The sequence below is a fragment of the Rhipicephalus microplus genome, chromosome 1, assembly GCF_043290135.1.
Source record: "Rhipicephalus microplus isolate Deutch F79 chromosome 1, USDA_Rmic, whole genome shotgun sequence".
In the NCBI taxonomy this organism is placed as follows: domain Eukaryota; kingdom Metazoa; phylum Arthropoda; class Arachnida; order Ixodida; family Ixodidae; genus Rhipicephalus; species Rhipicephalus microplus.
In genome coordinates this window covers 289028541-289050370 of record NC_134700.1, presented here as the reverse complement: position 1 = coordinate 289050370, position 21830 = coordinate 289028541, and the positions used below count along the sequence as shown (strand labels likewise).

General features: G+C 44.5%; 2 protein-coding genes across 4 annotated transcripts in view; both read right to left on the bottom strand.

Annotated features, from left to right (window-relative positions):
* Positions 1-21830, bottom strand: part of LOC119159387 (uncharacterized) — a 42720-nt gene that overhangs the window by 10031 nt on the left and 10859 nt on the right. The window contains exon 2 of the mRNA XM_075865106.1: positions 3122-3247. Coding sequence (XP_075721221.1) covers positions 3122-3234 — 113 coding nt within the window. The 5' untranslated portion in view covers positions 3235-3247. The remainder of the gene's footprint in view (positions 1-3121; positions 3248-21830) is intronic.
* On the bottom strand, positions 12325-18114 carry LOC119165582 (zinc transporter ZIP1-like). Of its 3 annotated transcripts, XM_075865104.1 has the most exons (4): positions 17896-18113; positions 16574-16740; positions 15962-16478; positions 12325-15083 (listed from the first exon to the last, which is right to left on the bottom strand). In XM_075865104.1, exons 3-4 carry the CDS (start codon positions 16324-16326, stop codon positions 14531-14533), a joined length of 918 nt encoding a protein of 305 aa, XP_075721219.1. In that variant the 5' UTR covers positions 16327-16478; positions 16574-16740; positions 17896-18113; the 3' UTR covers positions 12325-14530. The 3 variants fall into 3 exon arrangements, with proteins under 3 accessions (XP_075721219.1, XP_075721220.1, XP_075721218.1); XM_075865105.1 differs by lacking the exon at positions 16574-16740 and having other exon boundaries at positions 15962-16423; positions 17896-18114; XM_075865103.1 differs by lacking the exon at positions 16574-16740.

The window sequence follows — 21830 nt, the reverse complement described above, 5'->3', positions numbered from 1 at the left end:
TGAGATGGCTGTCATCAGGCTTTTCTGCTTTGTCTGTAGAGAACGTCACTGTGCGCTGTCGGAGGTCAATGATAGCGCCGTATTCACGTAAAAAGTCGATGCCTAGGATGAGGTCTCGGGAGCATTCAGGAAGTATAAGGCAGCTGCAGAGAAATGTGCGTTTGCGAATGCCGACTCTAATCGTGCAGATACCGAGAGGGGTGACGACGTGCCCGCCGGCTGTACGGATTCGTGTCCCGTACCACGGCGTACCCACTTTCTTGAGATGCGTCGCCAGTTTTCTGCTCATGATGGAGTAGTCGGCCCCTGTGTCTAATAAAGCTGTAATATCGTGGCGGCCGTCGAGCACTACAGGTATATCTAGGGAAAGTCGGCTTTCTGATTCGGGAGCTGTCGTCGTTGAACCACTGCTGGTACGTACTCGCATGGATTGGGGCCCTTGTTCGTGTCGTTTATCAGCGGCCCCGCCCCCGAAGGTCGCTGTCGTTAGTTTTCCCGCCTAGGGCTGAGCGGCCGTGCTGGCGCCGCCCCTGGGTAGTTCGGGACACTTGACGAAGACCTTCTTGGAGATGGTGATCGTGACTGGCGCCGCGGGAGCAGTGGCATGCGCTGCTCGGACAGGTACTCCTCAATCGCTCTGGGTCTTTCGCCAAATCTTGGCCTGGGTGAGTCGACGGCGAAACCCTGAAGTCCGAGGCGACGGTACTGGCATTCGCGGTACACGTGTCCGGCTTCGCCACAGTGGTAGCACAGCGGCCGCCTGTCCGGTGTGCGCCATACGTCCGATTTCCGCGGGAGGAGCTGCCGATTCTCGAAATGCTGGACTGGTTGAACTGCTGGGAGTGGATCGCGATGTGCAGGGTGTACGAAACGGCGTGGAGGAGCGTAACGACTCGCAGCTTCGGCGTACGATGCAGGAGCGACGTAACAGCTCACAGCCTCGGCATAAGATGCACGGTGAGGCTCGATCGGTACAGGCGGGGAAGCATCGTTGGACAGCGGGACTTGCAAAGCCTGCTGTACTTCACTCCTGATGAGGCTGGAGATGGATCCCGCAGCAGGTGGAGGCGGCCCGTGAATCTTCTGCAGCTCGTCGCGTACCACCGATCTGATGAGGTCGCAGAGAGCTTCGAGATTGACGTTACTCCCCGCAACTCCAATCTGGTCCACCGGCGAGGCAACATTCACGTGGCGGTCGTACACAGCTGATCGCTGCTGCAGCATGTTTTCCATTGTCGTTGCTTCAGTTAAAAACTCTGCCACAGTATTCGGGGGACTTCGCACGAGACCAGCGAAGAGTTGCTCCTTAACTCCTCGCATTAGGTGGCGCAACTTCTTGTCTTCTCCCATACCTGGGTCAGCGCGACGGAAAAGGCTCGTCATGTCCTCCACGTACGCCATCACGCTCTCGTTCGGCATTTGGATGCGTGATTGGATGGCCCGTTCCGCTCGTTCACGGCGATGGGGGTCAGCGTAACTTGCCAGCAGCTGACGGCAAAACATCGTCCACGACGAGAAGGGTTCGCGGTTTTCGTACCAAGTACGAGCTCCGTCCTCAAGGCTGAAATATACATTCCGCAGCTTGTTGGCGTCGGTCCACTCGTTGAAAGCCGCAACGCGTTCAAAGTGAGCCAACCAGTCCACAACATCCTCCAACATGGAGCCACGGAACACCTTCGGCACTCGTGGCTTCTGCAGCGTGTAATTAGCCATCGGAATATTTTCCGTACCGCTCTGGGGTGGTGCAGTTGATGCCATCTCCGGTAGAGGTTCACGCTCGGGGGACAATCCTCGGATTCTCCGGCTGGCCCGGTGGACAGGTGTTGCGACTGCGGGTATAGGGCTCCCAGGAGGCGTTTGGATCATTGACTGGGAATACCCAGCGACTCCACCAGTTGTCGCGCGTGAACAAGAGGGACTTCAGGTAAAGAATACCGCGTAGTCACAGAGGCGCAGGTCAGGGACACCACAACCAAAAAACAAAAGCCTCGGCGAGAGAGCGCTAGCCCAACAACTTCTTCCTCGTTTTTCTCCTCGATGCGGGCTCGTGCTCGCCGCAGTTCATGGCCAGGTGGCACTCGTGGCTTCTGCAGCGTGTAATTAGCCATCGGAATATTTTCCGTACCGCTCTGGGGTGGTGCAGTTGATGCCATCTCCGGTAGAGGTTCACGCTCGGGGGACAATCCTCGGATTCTCCGGCTGGCCCGGTGGACAGGTGTTGCGACTGCGGGTATAGGGCTCCCAGGAGGCGTTTGGATCATTGACTGGGAATACCCAGCACCTCCACCAGTTGTCGCGCGTGAACAAGAGGGACTTCAGGTAAAGAATACCGCGTAGTCACAGAGGCGCAGGTCAGGGACACCACAACCAAAAAACAAAAGCCTCGGCGAGAGAGCGCTAGCCCAACAACTTCTTCCTCGTTTTTCTCCTCGATGCGGGCTCGTGCTCGCCGCAGTTCATGGCCAGGTGGCAATATATATGATGTGTCAGAGCTGGCCGCAATAAGCAACATGCTACAGGGCAGAGGTACGGGTTTCGTTCCCTATTACATGATCCCGATAACTGGCAAGAAGATAATATTCTTTTTACCCCTCACAAAAAAAAATCGCACACTTTAAAATTGCTTTGCAATATAGGTAGAAAGTTTATACAAACAGCGGAGCTGGGAGGCCGTCGTTTCTTCTATTTATTATTATCTTTCTTTCTTCATCTCCATCTTTGTCTTTCTTCCTGTGTTTTATATTTTTTGATCACCTATCATATCTATGTCTTTCTTTCTCTCTTTCTCTGTCTATTTTTTCTAGACGGGCTTGAATCGTGCCTCGTCGAAAAATTATATATATATATATATATATATATATATATAGCCAGTAATTTGTCTTTATGAATTCGTTCTTTATCAGTTATCAGAATATTGTGCCAGACAAATCAGTGCACGTGTTCTGTGAACAAAGCAGAAGATGAAAAAGAGGACGAACAAAGAGAGGGCGTGACGTTTCATGCTTGATTGCGTAGTTCCTGTTTAGAGATTATGGACGCACGCTCTGCTAAGTTTACTCCGCCGTTAAATGTCGCCTTTGCACTTCAGTTGATGTAGCACAGCACACCATAGATCCCTTACACGAGCCACTCTTGCCGAACGTCTGCCCGAATGTGAAGCCAGTAGACGAAGGGCCCGGCCAGCAGGTTACCTCCGAGCAGGAGCAAAGCTCGCAGCGTCGATGTGGCATCCATGACTGCACGAACGCTGAAACCGAGATAACCAAGGCGATCATGATCGAGTACGGATTACAAAGTGTCCGGAATCAACCTTGTCATAGTAATATCGCCTCTCGAAATGGCCCACTTTACTTTGATGTTGCCTTCAGGACTGACAGACTTTGCTCGACGAAAAAGCGATCGAATAACCACACCAAAACTAGTTTAGGAAGGCAAATAAAGGTTAGACGTGGTAAATAGATTATTCATTTCAGGTCAGACATTTGTTCTTGTAAGAACATCTTAGTACCGTTTAAAGGTGTCAAGAGTTTGCAGAGCCTCGCCGCGGTGGTCTAGTGGCTAAGGTACTCGGCTGCTGACCCGCAGGGCGCGGGTTCGAATCCCGGCTGCGGCGGCTGCATTTCCGATGGAGGCGGAAATGTTGTAGGCCCGTGTGCTCAGATTTGGGTGCACGTTAAAGAACCCCAGGTGGTCTAAATTTCCGGAGCCCTCCACTACGGCGTCGCTCATAATCATATAGTGGTTTTGGGACGTTAAACCCCACATATCAATCAATCAAGAGTTTGCAGAGGCCACTAACTCCAAGAAAACAGATTTTTTTTCGTGTTTTGTGACTTTGTTCAGTCGAACTGCAAAGTGATTTTTTTAGCGCGTTCAAGGAAAGGCGGGAAATATAAATTCAAGGCTTCTGGCTGAAAGAGCAGTAGCCTGCAACCTTTTAGGCTCGTTTTCTCGCGTCTCATAGTCTCTAAAATTTTGAAACTGACTGTACATGTCGTCATACAAATAGTCGAATCGCATCGCTACTATCGCCTACTCAGTGAGCCGCACACTGCCTGAAACGACCGCTTTCGCATTCAGCACAGGTTTAGGCCAGTCAGCTGGTTTCACATTAAAATTGTTGCAAACCTATGATGTGTATCATTTATACGTGAGACTGCTTCTTATGTAGTCCTATTATAGCATTGAAAGTAATTTTATTAGTACTTTTATTATTAAGCTTGCAGTGTGTAATTTCTACCATGCTGTAATAAATAATCGCTTTATAGTTCTTGTTATACAAGGATCCCATAGGAGTCATGTAGCTTCCTCTAAACTCGTGCACACACACACACACACACACACACACACACACACACACACACACACACACACACACACACACACACACACACACACACACACACACACACACACACACACACACACACACACACACACACACACACACACACACACACACACACACACACACACACACACACACACACACACACACACACACACACACACGCACACGCACGCACGCACGCACGCACGCACGCACGCGCACGCACGCACGCACGCACGCACGCACGCACGCACGCACGCACGCACGCACACACACACACACACACACACGCACGCACGCACGCACGCACGCACGCAAACACACACACACGCACGCACACACACACACACGCACACACGCACACACACTATACTATACTATACTATACTATACTATACTATACTATACTATACTATACTATGGCATTGATTAGTTCACTCTTGCTTGCCACAGCTCACTGACTGAGTATTCATACTGAAATGCTTGTATAGTTCAGTTAACCGCAATAAATCGCCTGAATTGCGACTAACTAGAAAGTACTATAACGACACTAGAGTATACCTATCTGACTGCCACGCCATCGCATGCAGATCAAAATGAAGATTGATATCTTGGGTCGGGATACACTTATAACGGGACTTACCACGCCGTACCACAGAAATCGAGGCTTCTGCTTAAGAACGAGTTACGAGGACGAAACACGCTGGCTAGCTTTCCATAAAGAGTAGGGCACGGTCAAGCCTCTTCCAAGTTATCTGCCTCTTCCAAGGCACTTGAGATGCTTCTATCAGTTATTGATTATTGACGTCGTTCGGTTGTAGTGAGCAAGTAGAAGATCTCAAGGCGCCACAGGGAGGCGGGCGCTTTCCACCTATATATCGAGTAATATTTCCGGAAAAGAATGCATTTGTATGGCTATCACAATCAATTATGTAGAGTGCTAACGTCCGCAATATTGGTGCGGAGAGAAGAATCGAGCCTATAAATATTGACTTCTTCAGTCAGAACGTGCACTCGTATAATCCCCGAAGAGCTGGGACATGGGCTGGTATGATCAGAAAGTGAAGAAGTGGCGTCATGTTATCCTTACATCGGAATGCGGCAGCTTTTTAGTTTATGTTGACTGCAAAAAAGACAACTGCACATCATATGAGGTACACGCGGCGAATCATTCGCGATTTCATAAAACAAACAAATCTGAAGGCTATCCACATCGATTACAAACTTCGATTGCAATATTCGAATACACGTGAAGAGAGAGAGAGAGAGAGAGATGCAAGGAAAATCAGGAAGGTTACCCAAATGCACGTTGGGTTTGCTACCCTGCACTCATATATATATATATATATATATATATATATATATATATATATATATATATATATATATATATATATATATATATATATATATATATATATATATATATATATGGGAAAAAGTCACCGAAGAAAAGAAGAAACAAATATACACAATGTCACGAGTACACTTAGAACACATGCAGTGTACACGCGGTCGCTCAGGTACTTCAGCAGTGCTTTAGTTGCTTTTTGCGCTATCGAAGCGCACGTCCAAGGACTTAGAGTCTTGTGTCCAACAAACAATCCGGAGTACAGTTGGTTCAACACCATTCGGAGCAGGCATCGCTGGGCGTCATAGCCAGCACAGCAGCATAGGACACGTGTAATATATAAATTTTGATTGTGAAATGTCGGCCCTACGGGGCTTACCGTGTTCCATTTAACAAAGGTACATGGTGTTTCAACTGGCTCCTCTACACAGCTGCAGCTTATTCCTCATCGCTGATGAATTTCAAATCCCGTGAATAGGGCGTTGTTGGTTCATTGCGAAAATCATTTCGGGTAAGCTTACTTATTCTATATAGCAGCCGTTTGAATATCCAAACTCTAGTGCACATTCTGCTATTATTTCACATCAATTGTACAAAGCCCTAAAGCGTAGTTTACGGTGTTTTAGGCACTGCACTGCTCCCAAGTGATCAAATCTTCCGACTCCCGTGGGTTGTATTATATGTATACAATAAAGAAACTGAAATCAAAGCTGATTTTGGAAATGGTCTTTATCATTACCAATCAATGCCTTCAACAAGTGGCTGATACTCTTCGATATGGTCAAGGCGCTATGGCATTGATTAGTTCACTGTTGCTTGCCATAGCTCACACACCCATAACTATTTTATACCGTGCTGCGAAGACATAACCAAGCCTAGTTTTGTAGAATTCGGGTAATTGCCAGTAATTGCCGGGTAATTGCCAGTAATATTGCCAGGACGCAACCTACGCTACCTGTTCACGAAGCGTGAGGTATTCTTATATTTTAGGAAAGTGCTGCGTTGAGGCAGCACTTTTTTAGTAGCTAATAGTTCAGCTGTCTGCAATAAGTGCTTTGAAAACAGATATGTGTGCACTAAAGGATACTGTAGTGAGACTAGAAAAAAACGTGTCGTATCTTTTAGGAAAGGTTGACGATTTAGAAAATAGGAGTAGAAAAAATAACTTGATTGTGTACGGTATCGATGAATACCCGTCAGAAACACCCGAAGAACTTGTCGAGAAGATAAAAACGAATGTTTTCGAAGAGAAGCTTAAAATCTCGGTGAGCAGTATCGAAAGGTGCCACAGACTTGGCAAAAAGAACGAGAAAGCTCGCCCGGTTATAATTAAGCTCCTAGATTATCGTGACAAGGTGGATATTTTGAAGTCGTGTCCAAAATTAAAAGGAACCCCGTTTTCGGTCTCGGAAGATTTTTCTAAGAAAGTGCGGGAAATTCGGAAAAAGCTCTGGCAGAGTTCTGCAGAAGAAAGAGAAGCTGGTAGTAAGGTCAAAATGATTTTTGATAAGCTAAGCATTGACAAGAAAATATACAGATGGGACGAAAAAAAAGGCAAGCGTTACAAGGTTTCCGGAAATTCCGAATGACTTCATAACAAAACGAAATCGCCTTTCATTATCTTAAACGTGAATTGCCGCATTGTCAACAAATCAGTCCAGCTTGAGGGTCTCATACTGTCGCACGATGCCGATGTAGCCGTACTTACTGAAACGTGGTTAAGCAGTGAAATTTTTGATAGCGAATTTGTCCCAAAAGGCTATAACGTGTTCCGCAAGGACCGCAACCGAAGAGGAGGAGGAGTTGCGATACTTTTCAAGAACTCATTACATCCGCAACAATTGCCTGATATATTAGAAGTTGAGGGCATATTTTGCAAAGTCTATATAGGCAAAGTTCGTTATGTTATAGGTGCGGTTTATCGTCCCCCGAACTCTTCTGATAGTGTTCTAGATAAGCTTAGAACCTACTTGCGGCAAAATATAAAGCCACATGACAAACTCATCTTGTCAGGAGATTTTAACTTGCCTAATATTGACTGGGAAAATTTTTCTTCTCATTCTACTAGCAATGCTAATCACGAAATGCTAGATATTGTTTTTTCGTTCGATTTTCTGCAGGTTGTTAAAGTATACACTAGAGAACTAAATGGTTCAAAATCTATCTTGGACTTATTCTTTTTGAGTGGCTCAATCCAAAACACGGCAATATGTGAAGTTATCAGCGGTATTTCGGATCACAGGGCAGTTTTGCTAACCTTTTTAGATATGTGTGTTGATCGCTGCTGTACAAAAACTTCCTTTCCGAATTTTTCCCTAGCTGACGATGAATCCATTCTGGATATCCTTGATTTTCATTACGATGATTTTAAACACTCGGGTAGCAGTGTGAATGATCTGTGGCTTACTTTTAAAGATATTGTCTTTGAATGCATGGAGCGTTTCATACCGAAAATCGTTAAAAAACTGAATGCCGGAACCCCTGAATTACAAGAGAAACGCTACATTTACAGCGAAAACTTAAACGAATAAAAAGCAAAAGAGCGAAATCTCATGATAAAGCTGCTTATACACCGCTGATAACTAACCTGTCGGGCGAACTAAAACTGCAAATTGCGCGCGACAAGGAAAGATACCACGAAACATCGCTTCCAACTTTTATCAAAACATCACCCGAGAAATTTCGGAGGCTGATCACGCCAACATCTCGCTCAATTGACTCATTCACGATAAGCGGCCAAAGAACATGCAATGAAGAAATAGTTTGTTCCGCCTTCAACAACCACTTCAAGTCTGTTTTTACTTGTGATAACGGCATCCTTCCTGATTTTTCAATATCGCTCCCACCTATTCCAGACTTAGTCATTTCCGAGAATGGCATTTTAAACTTACTGCTGAATCTGGATGTTAAGAAATCAACCGGGCCAGATGGCATTCCAAATGCCTTCTTGAAGCGCTACGCAGAATGGTGTTCTCGCTATTTGTTTATTTTGTATACCCACTCGTTGAATGAGGGCCAACTACCAGATGACTGGAAGATCGCCAAAATTAAGCCTTTACACAAAGCGGGAGACAAGTCATCTATTCCGAATTACCGACCGATTTCCCTTATATCAACATCATGTAAAATTCTAGAACACATTATTCATAAACATATAATTACCTTCCTTAATTCTCATAAAGTATTAACAAATGTTCAACATGGGTTCAGGCGGAGCTTTTCAACGAATACTCAATTAGTGGAAATTACGCATGACTTTGCTCAAGCAATTAACGAAGGGAAGCAGATGGATGCTGTGTTTATGGATTTTCAAAAAGCCTTCGATAAAGTTTCGCATGCTAAATTACTTCACAAATTAACTTGTATTCTACAAAACAAAAAGATCCTTGACTGGATAACAGCATATCTAACAAACAGGCGTCAATTTGTTACGGTAAAAAATACATCTTCTAAACACACTCCTGTAAACTCGGGCGTTCCTCAAGGATCCGTCTTTGGGCCTCTTTTTTTTTGTTATATATAAATGATATCGTCACTGACCTTTCTGTTCACATTAGGTTGTACGCCGACGACTGTGTCTTATATGAAAAGATCACCTCAGTTGACGATCAAATTAAACTAAATCGGAACTTTCTAAAAGTAATTTCGTGGTGTGACAAATGGCAGATGCCTGTTAATTTCGCTAAAACAGTTTTTATGAGAATTACCCTTAAAAAAGACCCTCTTTTGTTCCAGTATTCCACCAACAATACAATTCTGTCAGAAGTAACTCAATACAAGTACCTTGGTTTCTGGATTACAAAAAATCTATCCTGGTCAAAGCACATAGATTTTGTAGTAGCTAAATCTCTCCGTAAACTTTTTTCCTAAGGCGTTCTTTAAGATCAACCACACCAAGTATTCGTCTCCTCGCTTACAATGCCATTATCCGTCCTATACTGGAGTATGCTGTGGTCATATGGGACCCGTTTACTCAGACTGATATCCAAAAACTTGAAAGGGTGCAAAAAAAGGTTGTTAGGTTCATTTATAACTCGTACGGTCCGACTTCAATTACAAAACTTCTCTTGAAAAGCAAATTTCCAAACATTCCGCACCAAAATCGAATATTGCGCTTAAAATTTCCATTTAATAAAAGGTCACTATGCAGTTGACACATCACATATCGTTCACTTTTCAATGGGTTACGGAACAAGACAGAGACACAATCTTACTATCTCTCCATTGATGCAACGAACAAATTGTTTCAAATATTCTTTTTTTCCGAGGACTATCGTGGATTGGAACAATCTACATAACGATGTTGTTACCCTAAACACATTGTCTGCATTTGAAGAGTCACTGCAGAAATGATTGTTATCTATGTTTGTACCTTGCTTTTTGTTGATTCTCTTGTCACGAAGAATCACTGCAGCTATCAGTTACATAAGTTTGTATTACATTTGTTTTTGATTGTTTGTTTGCCTGTTTCCACTGATGTTTATGTTTATGCTTTGTACCACCCCTGCTATGATCTTGTAAAAGATTGCAGTATCAATAAATAACAAAAATAAATAATAAACTTTCGAACATTTGCAATACGCGAGATATTTACATTGCTTTCGATCGTTCGATCGTGCACCGTTCCTAATCAATCTGCAACTGCCATTAGTCTTCCGTGAGTGTGACGTTTACATTTGAGAAAAGAACGTCCTGAAGCTCTCCAGTGTGGATGATTTCGCGCCAACTAGCAACTCCGTCTGTTTTGGAAAAATAAGATACTCAGTGGTTGCTGTCACATGCGAAGCGAATTGAATAGTACTGCCATAGGGAACCCACTAGTTTTTCACTTGGCTCACCCGGGAGCCTGGTGCTGAGATGAGAAGGGTAACGATGAGAAGGGTTAATAAAAACACACTGCGTGCTTTCTGCGAGGTCTCCAGCCAAACTTCGTCGTTATGTACGTCATAATCTTATCCCATTCTCTGTTTTTCTCAAAGGACTGTTTGAAGGGGTACTCATCGACTGCGACATAGGGCTTCCCTTTTAAGAACAATAAAATTTCTAAAAGCCATCGCTGTCCCGACTGGAATGCGCCCGAACACGGTAAATAAGAAATAACGTTTACGCAAGTGGTCATATTAGAGTATACGCCCCGCCGCGGTGGTATAGTGGCTAAGGTACGCGGCTGCTGACCCGCAGGTCGCGGGATCGAGTCCCGGCTGCGGCGGCTGCTTTTCCGAAGGAGGCGGAAATGTTGTAGGCCCGTGTGCTCAGATTTGGGTGCACGTTAAAGAACGCCAGGTGGTAGAAATTTTCGGAGCCCTCCACTACGGCGTCTCTCATAATCATATGGTGGTTTTGGTACGTTAAACCCCACAAATCAATCAATCAATCAATCAATCAATCAATCAATCAATCAATCAATCAATCAATCAATCAATCATCAAATTAATATTAGAGTACACGAACGTGTAACACCGTGACAACCACCGGATGCGTTCAGGAACTTGCCTGGGAGCAGACTGAAAACACAGACCACAACATAGGCGACATAATGAGCGCACTACTCAGAAGTTACAGATCAGTCTAGTAACTAAACCAAGTTGCGAGAATAAATTTTGCAATGCTGTTATTCGTGAAAACAATGTTGTCATTCTCATCTTCGTGAAGAGTTCATGCAAAATATGGCTCCCTTAAGACGTGAGGTGTCAATATCCACCGAACTTTGAAACGCACCAACAGTAATTAAACTTACACGAGAAATGTATTGCAGTGTGATGTTCAGTGAATGCCGCTCATATTCTGCATGAAAAATGACATGTTTCTTCCCGGACGACGCATACGTTGAGGTATATACACGCAGGAGGAACAATGGAAATCGACAGAGACGCTTCAAAGATAAGGCCACGGTAAGGAGACATACAACGAGGCAGGCTGCGAAGACGCCCGGTTTCAGTTGACACAATGGCGAACGGGGAATGGGAACAATACCGCCCTCGTTGATGCTCGAGTCCATGTGGCGAAAGCTGACTCTGAGTGTCATTTGCCAGATAACACCGTAGCTTCCTGCTCCTTTCTCGTGTTTGCATCGGAGCAGGGTTGATAAGAGGGCACGATGGTGACATGCGCCCGTCCCATGACAGATTGTGCTAAGCCGCTAGCTATTGGCACGTCTGCTTTCTTGGGCATTGAGCAACGTGCACGTGGTAAAGGGAAGAGCCACTGCGCCGTGAGTAGTGTAACGCACTCATAGGGCAGAGCTTGTAGGTTCGTCTCTCAATGAACGCAAGTCACAATGCGCTACTTTATGACTTTTATACTACCGCAAGAACAATGTAGGAATACCCTCATCACTTCGCTGGCTATGTATCGTTTCTACCAGCGTAAGTAAAGGGGCCATCGGTTTGCCTTCCCGTTCAACGCGAGAACTACTGCAATATACTTCTTCATGCAACCAGGCGAAGTTTATTGTAGCCGTTATCTTGTAACATGTGGGCGAATTCGCGTTTGCGGAAAGCTTTTTTGTCATGAAAACTGCTTTCCAATTTTCTGTGCCATGCTATTTATTTTTTTTTGCTCAAGAGTGCAGTACAGTAAATCGTGCAGGATATATATGATATTCAGGAGTTTCACGAAAAAAAAAACACGATAGAAGCAAAAGTTTGTTCAATAGTTTTAATAAGCAACACCTTCTCATTCATTCATTCTCAACTTCCGCGTATTGCTCCTGTAGCGTAACAAAATGACCATGAGATGAGGGTAATGGTGACGCAATGAGCGTAGACAGTAGGTGGCAAACTATGTGGATGGTTTCGTAAATGTGCTCGCATAGTAAATGTCACAGTAGATTATCCGGCAAGGTGCGAAAAGAAAAACCGATAATTTTTTTTTTCTTGAGCAACTTTATTTCACTGGCACATATATTTATTTCGGAAGAGCAAGGTAAAATTTCAATGATGCATGAGTGAAGATATATACTTTCGATAAGCCAACATGAAGAAAGATGTCACTCACACCATATTCATGCGGCATGATGCGAAATGGGCTTTTTATTGCTATAAAAGACACGATCGGAAAGTACTGAACGAGTGCAATGAATGGGAGATGCTATAAGTTACAGTCAACTTTGCTTTCAACATTAGTGCCCACAAGATTCAGCAATAACACTTGATGAAGCATTTGTACTGTTTTATTTATGACTGAGAGTGATTTACGATAAAATCTTACTCAAGCATGATTAAAACTTCTAAGAATGTAGCCGTTGTTAAATATACGTGAAACACAAAGTTAAAGGGACACTAAAGGCAACTATTAAGTCGGCGTTCATTGTTGAAATGGGGGTCCAGAAACCTCGTAGTGTTACTTTTGTGCCAAGGAAGGGCCTATTCTGAAATGAAGTCACGTTTTAGTGGTCCGCTTCGGGTTAGCGCACTTCAAGTTACCCACCTCTAGAAGCAAACCAACCCGACCGGCTCACGTCACTGTTGCCGTGCACAGCGTTGCCCGGCTTTACCGCGCTGGTAGCAGCAGACCGAAAGCAGCGGGAGCCACAGCAGCAACAACGGCCATTGATCAATTTGCCGCCATTGGCTTCGAGATTGCAGACGTTTTTGTTTCAACTTTGCCCCGTTAGACAGCACCATCTGTCCCGTGTAACCACGCGAAAATTGAACTTTGGACCACTCGCGTCATTCCCCATAGTAACGTCCCGGCGGTTCCTTTTTCCATGAATAAAACAGAAACGAACAAGCACTACGTTATTGCGTTTCTTGATGCACGGAAGCTTCTTTATTTAGTGCAGTTAGATTGATTACTAGTGATCAATCGTAGGCTGTCCGTCTGATGTCACCGGGATCATTTTAAAATGTCCTACCGCGGCGCTTGTGCTCTTGTGCATTTACCTTAATTTCTCGGTAAGTAGGGCACTGTTGTTGGCAGTATTGTCGTTTTAGATGTTATCATACATTGAGCTTTCAATCTAACGTAAATTGTTACTTGACTTTAGTGTCCCTTTAACAGACGCGACACGACACCACTGCACAGAATAATTCGCTTGACATATCTATATAATTCGCGAATGAATTATTGCATACATGTTCAGCTGCACCATGATTGGCACGTTGTATCACATTTAAATAAGTTGTTCGCCTACACTTTGTTTCACACAGATCTATCTCAAACACACCACGGTCCCGACCTGCAGAGTCGTGACACGTTTACAGGCTGTTTCACAACTGCGTCCAGCACCTGTCGCCCAACCATCTGCGAACTGGCAACCAAAAAGCGACCCATGGTGACCGATTTTCACAACTCCTCGCTACTTATAACCATCGCCACAGGGAATTCCCATTTGCCCGTATTGCTATCGCCTCAAAGGAAGCTGACGTCCTGTTCTTGGGCAACTGGTTGGTTCAGAGTTTTGCGATTGCAGTCACGTGACAGAAAAATCGAGCAGTGAATGGCTGAGCTAAATAGTCGCATAACTACCAAAGAGATAATCTGTGGCCAGTGATTTTGCGACTAGCTTGTCACGTGACCGGTGCTAGTCGCAATTGTGAACGAGCCATTGATATAGACCTATTCCATGTTTGTAAATGGAGGTAAGCGCCGTCGACACACTAAGGCGCTTGTAGAGAGGCTCTCCAACGCTTTGTGCTCGAAGGCAGGTTTGCAACTGCTGTGCCTGTTGTCACGTCATCATAGAGAGTGGTGGCGAGCTTTGGGCTGGGCGGAACCTACCCGCCGCAACGCCGCTACAAGCGCCTCAGTTGGTCGACGTTGCCTACCGCTGTTTACAAACATATAAAATGTATATACGTACAGCGACACTCTCAACAATTACAACAACAAGAACACGAGTTTTCAACTCAGTCATGCGGTAGAACAAGGACTAGCGTCAACATGACACCGAAGCCGAGCATCACTGCCAGCAGCTGCAGCACTCCGCTCAGCTGGCTGTTCTTGTCCCTCTGAAGAACTTCGAAGAAGGTCACGTACAAGAGAGTGCCCGTCGCGACACCATTGAGTCCAGCGACCACAGGAGAGTCCTCGAGCTTGTTTTTGGTCACGGCTCCGATGAGCGCGCCGAGCGGCGACATCACCGAGAAGATGACCATGTAGATGAGGATGGTGCGCGTCCTCATGCGGCTCGCCTTCATGTCGAAGCCGACGACGAACGCTATGACGAATTTGTGGATGGAGATGGCGAGGAACATGATCCAGGTGGCCTGGTCTGTCGACTGCAGGCCCAGGGAGAGGCCCTCGAAGATGGAGTGAAACGAGAGCGCCACCACGATGAGCACGCTACCGAGAGAGACGCGCTGCGTGCCTTGGTCCTGCTCGGCCACGGCGTCCGCCGAGAATTCATGCTTGTTCTCCACACCATTCGCTTGCGGCGGGTGAGCTTGCTCCGCGTCGTGACTGCATGTTGGGAGACAAAGAGAGAATTGCGGTAACAATTGTGAATAGCTTACGCGGATAACATCAAAAACTATACTGAACGTATGGTTTAGTGCAAGCAACATCTTTTTTTCGGTTTATTTATCAAGTCATGCTAAAAGACTTTCCTATATTCTTGCCTAAACCATAGCGTGTTGGTGAAAACTTGACACAAACTTTTTGATAAGCATGGTCCTAACTGATGTTGAAAAAATTCTAGAAAAGTAAGGACCCTGAATAGTGTGGTTGTATGATGATATGTGGGGTTTAACGTCCCAAAACCACCACATGATTATGAGAGAGGTCGTAGTGAAGAGCTCCAGGGGTTCGGACCACCTGGGATTCTTTAACGTGCACGCAAATCTGAGCACACAGGCCTGCTGCCTTTTCGCCACAATCGAAAATGCAGCCGCCGCAGCCGGGATTCGATCCCGCGACCTGCGGGTCAGCAGCCGAGTAGCTTAGTCACTAGACCACCATGGCGGGGCTGAAAATGTCTGAGGCAGGGGCTAACGCCACCCATTATATTTACTTTCGTGTATCTGTTTGTGTGGTGCGTGTATATGTACATGCAAAGCCATTTTTTTTATTTCAAGTTTACTTATGCTTGCCTATGCCATCGTCATTCTTTATTCTCTTCCCCCTCTCATTTCTTCTTCCTCTCCTCCTCTGTTCTGTCTCTTTCTTCCTCCCGAAAGAGTAAGCAAATGCTAAGCCCCACCAGCTGGTAGTTGCCAGCTTGCCCTTTCCCTTATTCCTCTGTGTCCTTGTGTACCGTGTTGCAAATAAATAAATAAATAAATAAATAAATAAATAAATAAATAAATAAATAAATAAATAAACACAAGGTTCATGTGTACCTGCAGTTCATAACAACGGCCGTGTGTGAGTGACCATGGTCGGAGGCGTGGTGACTGTGGCCCAGGCAGGCGTGGACGATCTCTTCCAGCGCGTATACGGCGAGGAAGCCCACGCAGACGACACCTTCGGTGACGGGAAATTCCGTCGTCAACTTCTCGAATCCTTCGCGCACTTCGGGCAGAAGGTGCAGGAAACTCGTGGCGAACAGCACGCCACCCCCGATGCAGACGAGGAACGCGAACGCCTTGCTGCCCCACCGGGCCGTGCTGAGCCTCTTGACGAGCCAGATGGGAAGCAGCCCCGACACCAGCGTTCCGACCAACAGCAACAGCGGGGCCACGACTTGAGACCATTGGAATGCCATCTTTTCACCGCTTTTCTTAGTTCTTGTAGAGTGTGTACTTGTAGGAAGTGTGGTCTCAGGTCTTCGAATGGCCGGCTACAAGGACGGCTCCGGGATTCTGGGTCAGAAAGAGGCACACTGCGTCCTTCAGATAACCTTGTCTTTTTGTGAATCTGCAGATATGGGAGAGATGCACAACTGCGTTAGGCGAGTGGTTCGCAACACTGGCTGGGGGCACAAAGAGCTCTTAATATCTGCCAGAACTGACCTTGGGTTTTCTGTTCCATTACGAGTCGGGAAAGCTTTGCAGGTACACAGGATCAGGGAAGACGAGGTAGATCGGGGAGGCGTTCCCGGAACAACGCAGTAATGCGACGATATACGCAGTTTGCTTGAATCAGCATACACTTAACTCGAACGCGCCAATAGCTTTCTCTGAAGAGCAAACCAATAACACGGGAGTATAACCCCACTAATTAGGATTTACTAAAAGAAGGAAGGAAGGCATATGTTAGTTGGCTCAGCGCTGTTTGTGGTGAAATATATATGTAATATTTTCAATTTCGAATGATTCAACAATGATAAAAGTATTGTTCCCCAAAGTATGACGCACGTTTATGACCAGCATTAGGTTACGACGGCGGTTGCAACCCTCCAATAACCACGGTGCACTCAGTTACATGTGATATGTCTAACAAATATTTACTGACAAACAACCTATATAGCACGTACAGCACTTTACACAAAGCTACGAAACGATTGAGATCCTCAGAAATTTTCTGAAACCTGAGAGGCTATCTATACTTTATGGCCACATTTCAGGTCAGTGAAATCATTTACAATGGTACGAAGCTCAGAATACAAGACAGCAAAAAAGACAAGGAAAACGCTGCGTTTACGTCATCTGGTTACGTTATCCGGGTGACATATTTCACGTACACGCGATACTCAACGCAATGAAAGGTGTAAAATGGTAAGACATCAGTAGCATGTCGTTCTTTTGTTTCAGTATATGTTCCCAGTCACCAATGCAAGAGCCGTTAGAGACTATAGTGTGAACGCAGTCATACACAAAGCTGCCGACGCTCGCCGTCGTATCAGCAGCTGCACGTTCCATGAACCCGGAAAAGATGAAGCTTTTCAATGTAAGTACCAGAAATAATGGTACGACTGTATCAATAGGACACCATTCTTTGACAGTGTATCGAAACAGCTGACGGTGCCCTAGCATGTTTTTTTTCCTTTATTTGACAGTGACGGACAGTTTCGAATTCAGAGGCGTGTCGCAGTGTATAACAAGGGCTTCACCTTTCTGAAAAATGCAATTAAGCACACGGATGCCATGTTTATAGTGCGGGTGTCAGAATTTACTGTGGTAATTTATACAATGTGACGTCACTTTACAACGATTAACGGGAGGAAAGATGGGAAGCTTGGCTTCAGACATTCTTCAGACAGTTTTGACATTTTTTCATACAGTTTTTACAAATGCTTCATATTTCTATTCCTGCTGTAAATATATCTCAATTCCTGTAAACATCCTATATGATGACTCCCCTTAAACATCGAAACGGTGCATTGAAACAGTACCTTGACGCAGCATCAAGCGAGAAACATAGAGGTCGGAGTCTCCAACACTGGATGTGTTTTTTGTGAAATGAGCTCAGAGAAGACAGGCAAGGCAAAACTCAGAACGGGATTGTGGCGCTCCCTTCGCAGCGAGGTTATCTCGACGTTACAGATTAGAGCATTGTGTTGCGTTCAGCCGTTGTCCTCACTGCAACTATTCGCGTCTGCGAAAAGGGTTTGTGAGCTCCGAGCAAACAGGATGCACGCGAGACCATGCTTATGTGAAAATATACGCGTAAGAGAATATCGTAGCTGATAAGTTTATCGATTGTAGCCGGCAGCATACGATAGTATGAATGGGCACTCCAATGAAAAAAAAAATAATACAGAGTTCGAATGAATACCGTCTCGACTGCTAATATTACTACTAGTAAAATCCCTAACGATTGCTGTTATAATACGACGCTTTGCAACGTAGAGGATTGCTTATTTTAAAATTTGTTTAAATGCAAAGTATAAGAACCTGAGCTGTGCCAGTTCATTGCACTTCTGCATTAACAAGAACGTCGTTTACTTTTAGGAGAAGGCCTAATAAAACAGGAGTTGTCCCACCGCGGCGGTCCAGTGGCTGAGGAACTCGGCTGCTGACCCGCAGGTCGCGGGATCAAATCCCGGCTGCGGCGGCTGCATTTTCAATGGAGTCCAAAATGCTGTAAGCCCGTGGGCTCAGATTAAGATTAAGGTGCACGTTCAAGAACCCCAGGTGGTCGAAATTTCCGGAGCCATTCACTACGGCGTCTCTCATAATTTTATGGTGGTTTTGGGACGTCAAACCCCACATATCAATCAATCAATCAATCAATCAATCAATCAATCAATCAATCAATCAATCAATCAATCAATCAATCAATCAATCAATCAATCAATCAATCAATCAATCAATCAAACATGAGCGAGACAATACCAGTTCTCGAATATTGATCTGAAGCTCACGGGATCAAATCCTGGCCGTGGCAGCTTCAGTTTTGATGGAGTCGAAAATGTTTGATGCCCATGTCCTTAAGTTGGGTGCCCGTTGAAGAACCTTAAGTGGTCGGGTTTTCCGGAGCCCTCGACTATACGGACCCTTCATAGCTGAAGGCGACCAAAGAACTGCTGAGGTTTTTGAGAAAAGCGAACCTGCACAAGCGGCTGTGACAGTGATGTCACGGTTCCGCGCCGGGTTGATGGAACCTTACTGATTGGGTGCTTGTGCGCGGGCAGTGTGATGTGCTATTTTTCTGTCTCTCTCCTCTCTTTCTTTCAATCTCTCTCATCCCGTTTCCGCGTGTAGGGTAGCAAACCGGTTACCCTCGACTGGTCGACCTTCCTACCTTTCCTTATCTGCCATTTATTCAATCACCTTAAACCCCAACAATCATTAGACAAGAACAAATAACGAAACGAGGTGCCGTATTAAAGTTCCGGCATAATCTACCCCAAGACATGCATTTTTTGCCATAGTTAAAGTAATTTCTATATTTAATGATGGACTGTGTCGGTTTCTAGGAAATCATACGTGCTAAATTAGCAATACTAGAAAAATATACACACGTCCCAGATTGGTCGACATCGATGGGGTATCTTGGAAGTTTGTACAAGTCTGCACCGACGTGTCAGCGCCGTGTTTCTGGCGTGAAATACCACAGTTTTTGTCCTGAATTGGTAGTTTAAGCTCTAACCGCGAAATGAAAATAAATAGAGAACTTTCTACCAATAATTTAGATTACTTTAAACCCCGTAAAATCAGTTTGTAAGAGTATAACAAGAAAAAAAGGTTTCCTTTATAATATAATTACAAGACTAATCCCCATACGCTAAAACGGGTGACAGAATATAAATATTTAGGGCTAATATACTACAGGCTTGGTGTGGATGTAGACGTCAAGTCTCGCGTACAAAATGTTAGTACGACCAATTATGGAATATTCTAAGGTAGTATGGAACCCCCGCACCACTGCTTGCGGATATAAACTGGACAAAGTTCGAAGGATGGCTTCCAGGTTCATATTCAATAAATATCAATGCGTGCACTCTGCTTCCGAAATTTGCAACCGTGCCAATCTTCCTGCCTTAGAACTTCGAACTAAGTATGAACGTTTAAAATTTCTATCTCTCATTATTCGTAATCAGAATAAAATATTTTAATAAATTTTCTTGTAATTTCTTCAGATCCTCGCCCTCAGCAAAGACACAGTTTGTACATAATGCTCCCAGTCACCCTAAACGACGCATTTAAATACAGATTCTTTCAGAGAGCAACTAAAAAAAAAAATAGAACAAACTACCAAGCACTGGCACGATGTAAATTCATCGCAGCTTTTTCTGCAGCTTTCGAATAACATATTTTCTCTAAAAAAATGGATCATGGCTCTTACTATTATTATTTTTATTCTTGTCTGCACGATGTAAATGTATTTTGTTTCTATCTTTGTTACTTTTCATTTTCAATGTTTAGAATGTACGTGTATATGCGTGTGTTTGCTGTACATCTCTATTTTGTGACGTTTTTCATGCACATTTTTATTTCATCTTTTTTGCTGAAAGTTCAGCATAGCATTGCATGCTATCTTGTAAAATTGTATGTGTTTTCTTTTCCGGTAAAACCCCCACTTGGGGCTTGACAGCAATAACAAACAAGCAAGCTAACAAACAAACAAACAAATCTAAAACAATTTTTTTGGTAAAGCTATACTCAAACTAAGCTCAAGCGGTTACTTTCAATATTCCCATTTTAAGTTTTTTTTTACTTCTTTACTCCCTCATTTACTCGCTTAGTTATTTAAATATTTAATTAATTATTTGTATATTGAATTATAATACAGCAAGCGACATGGTCAAAGCAGGAGGGGCAGTATACAAGCCTAACAACAACAGTATGAAATAAATAGCACTAATAGTAAAATATCCAAAGTAACAAATTATTACAAAGTCGATTCGAATATGCTGTATAGTACTTAGGCATCTACTTTTCTTACTAAATTGAACAAACACATTTTGATTAAATAATGTTAAACCAGAGAGCTCTTAGAAGCGCAAGTCAGTTACGTCTGGGTTCATACAAGCTTTGGAAGAACAGCGTGTAGCTTTCACACGTGTTTGTTTCAACACAAAAATTGTATTCCTAGGCTTGTTACGATTCCATTTTTTTTTCATTTTATGCACTAATGCGCTTGCTTTCTCTTGTCGCGGCAACACACCGTCAATAGACTCGACGACGACTCTTACAAAAGTGTGTTCGTAAACGAAGTGAAGCTTTTTCTCATTTTATTTGACGCTATCTCGCGCGCGTGCACTTTCAGATTGCCGCCTTGAGAAGTGATGTCGCAACGAACCTGGTCACGTGTTTGCATGCGCGCGTGCCTGCACGTGCTTGCGTTTGTGTGTGCGCGCGAGTGCACGCGTGGACGTGTCGCGACATGCGATGCGTTGCATCATTAAATGTCGAAACGAGCAATGGCATAGCAGATGGAAAAGCTGTGGCAAGTTCACAAGTAAGTAGCGGAAAAACAAAGTAAGCACTGCATTTTATCTGCCTTCTCTCTCTTGTGTCTGTGCTCGCACGCCCCCCTATTTTTACATGAATCCTTACCAAGCAGCTCAGCCATGTCGGTCGAAGAGTCACATTGTAGCGTTGCGTGGCAGAAGCGTAGAACCGTGTAGCATGACGTCACACCACGCGCATTTCGTAATGTAATGAGATGGTGTTTCAAAGCAGCCCACTTATTGTAAAGGTTCATCCATCATTCATCATCATCAGTCACAGCATGAACGCATAGTGCAGCTATGTGGGCGTACACGTTGCCGTGCAGAGGTGTGGTGAATACTTCGCTATACTTTATGTCGCTAAGCGTATGACATGATGCTGGGGGTAGGTGTTAAAAACAAAAACAAAAAAAAAGAATGTTACGAACGTT

Bases quoted from the DNA above. Each gene is read 5' to 3' on its own strand.
- LOC119165582 (XM_075865105.1), bottom strand. From the start codon at position 16,326: ATGGCATTCCAATGGTCTCAAGTCGTGGCCCCGCTGTTGCTGTTGGTC. The intron at 15,084-15,961 runs GTACACATGAAC...CCCAACATGCAG, and splicing joins GCCGTTGTTATGAACTGCAG to TCACGACGCGGAGCAAGCTC.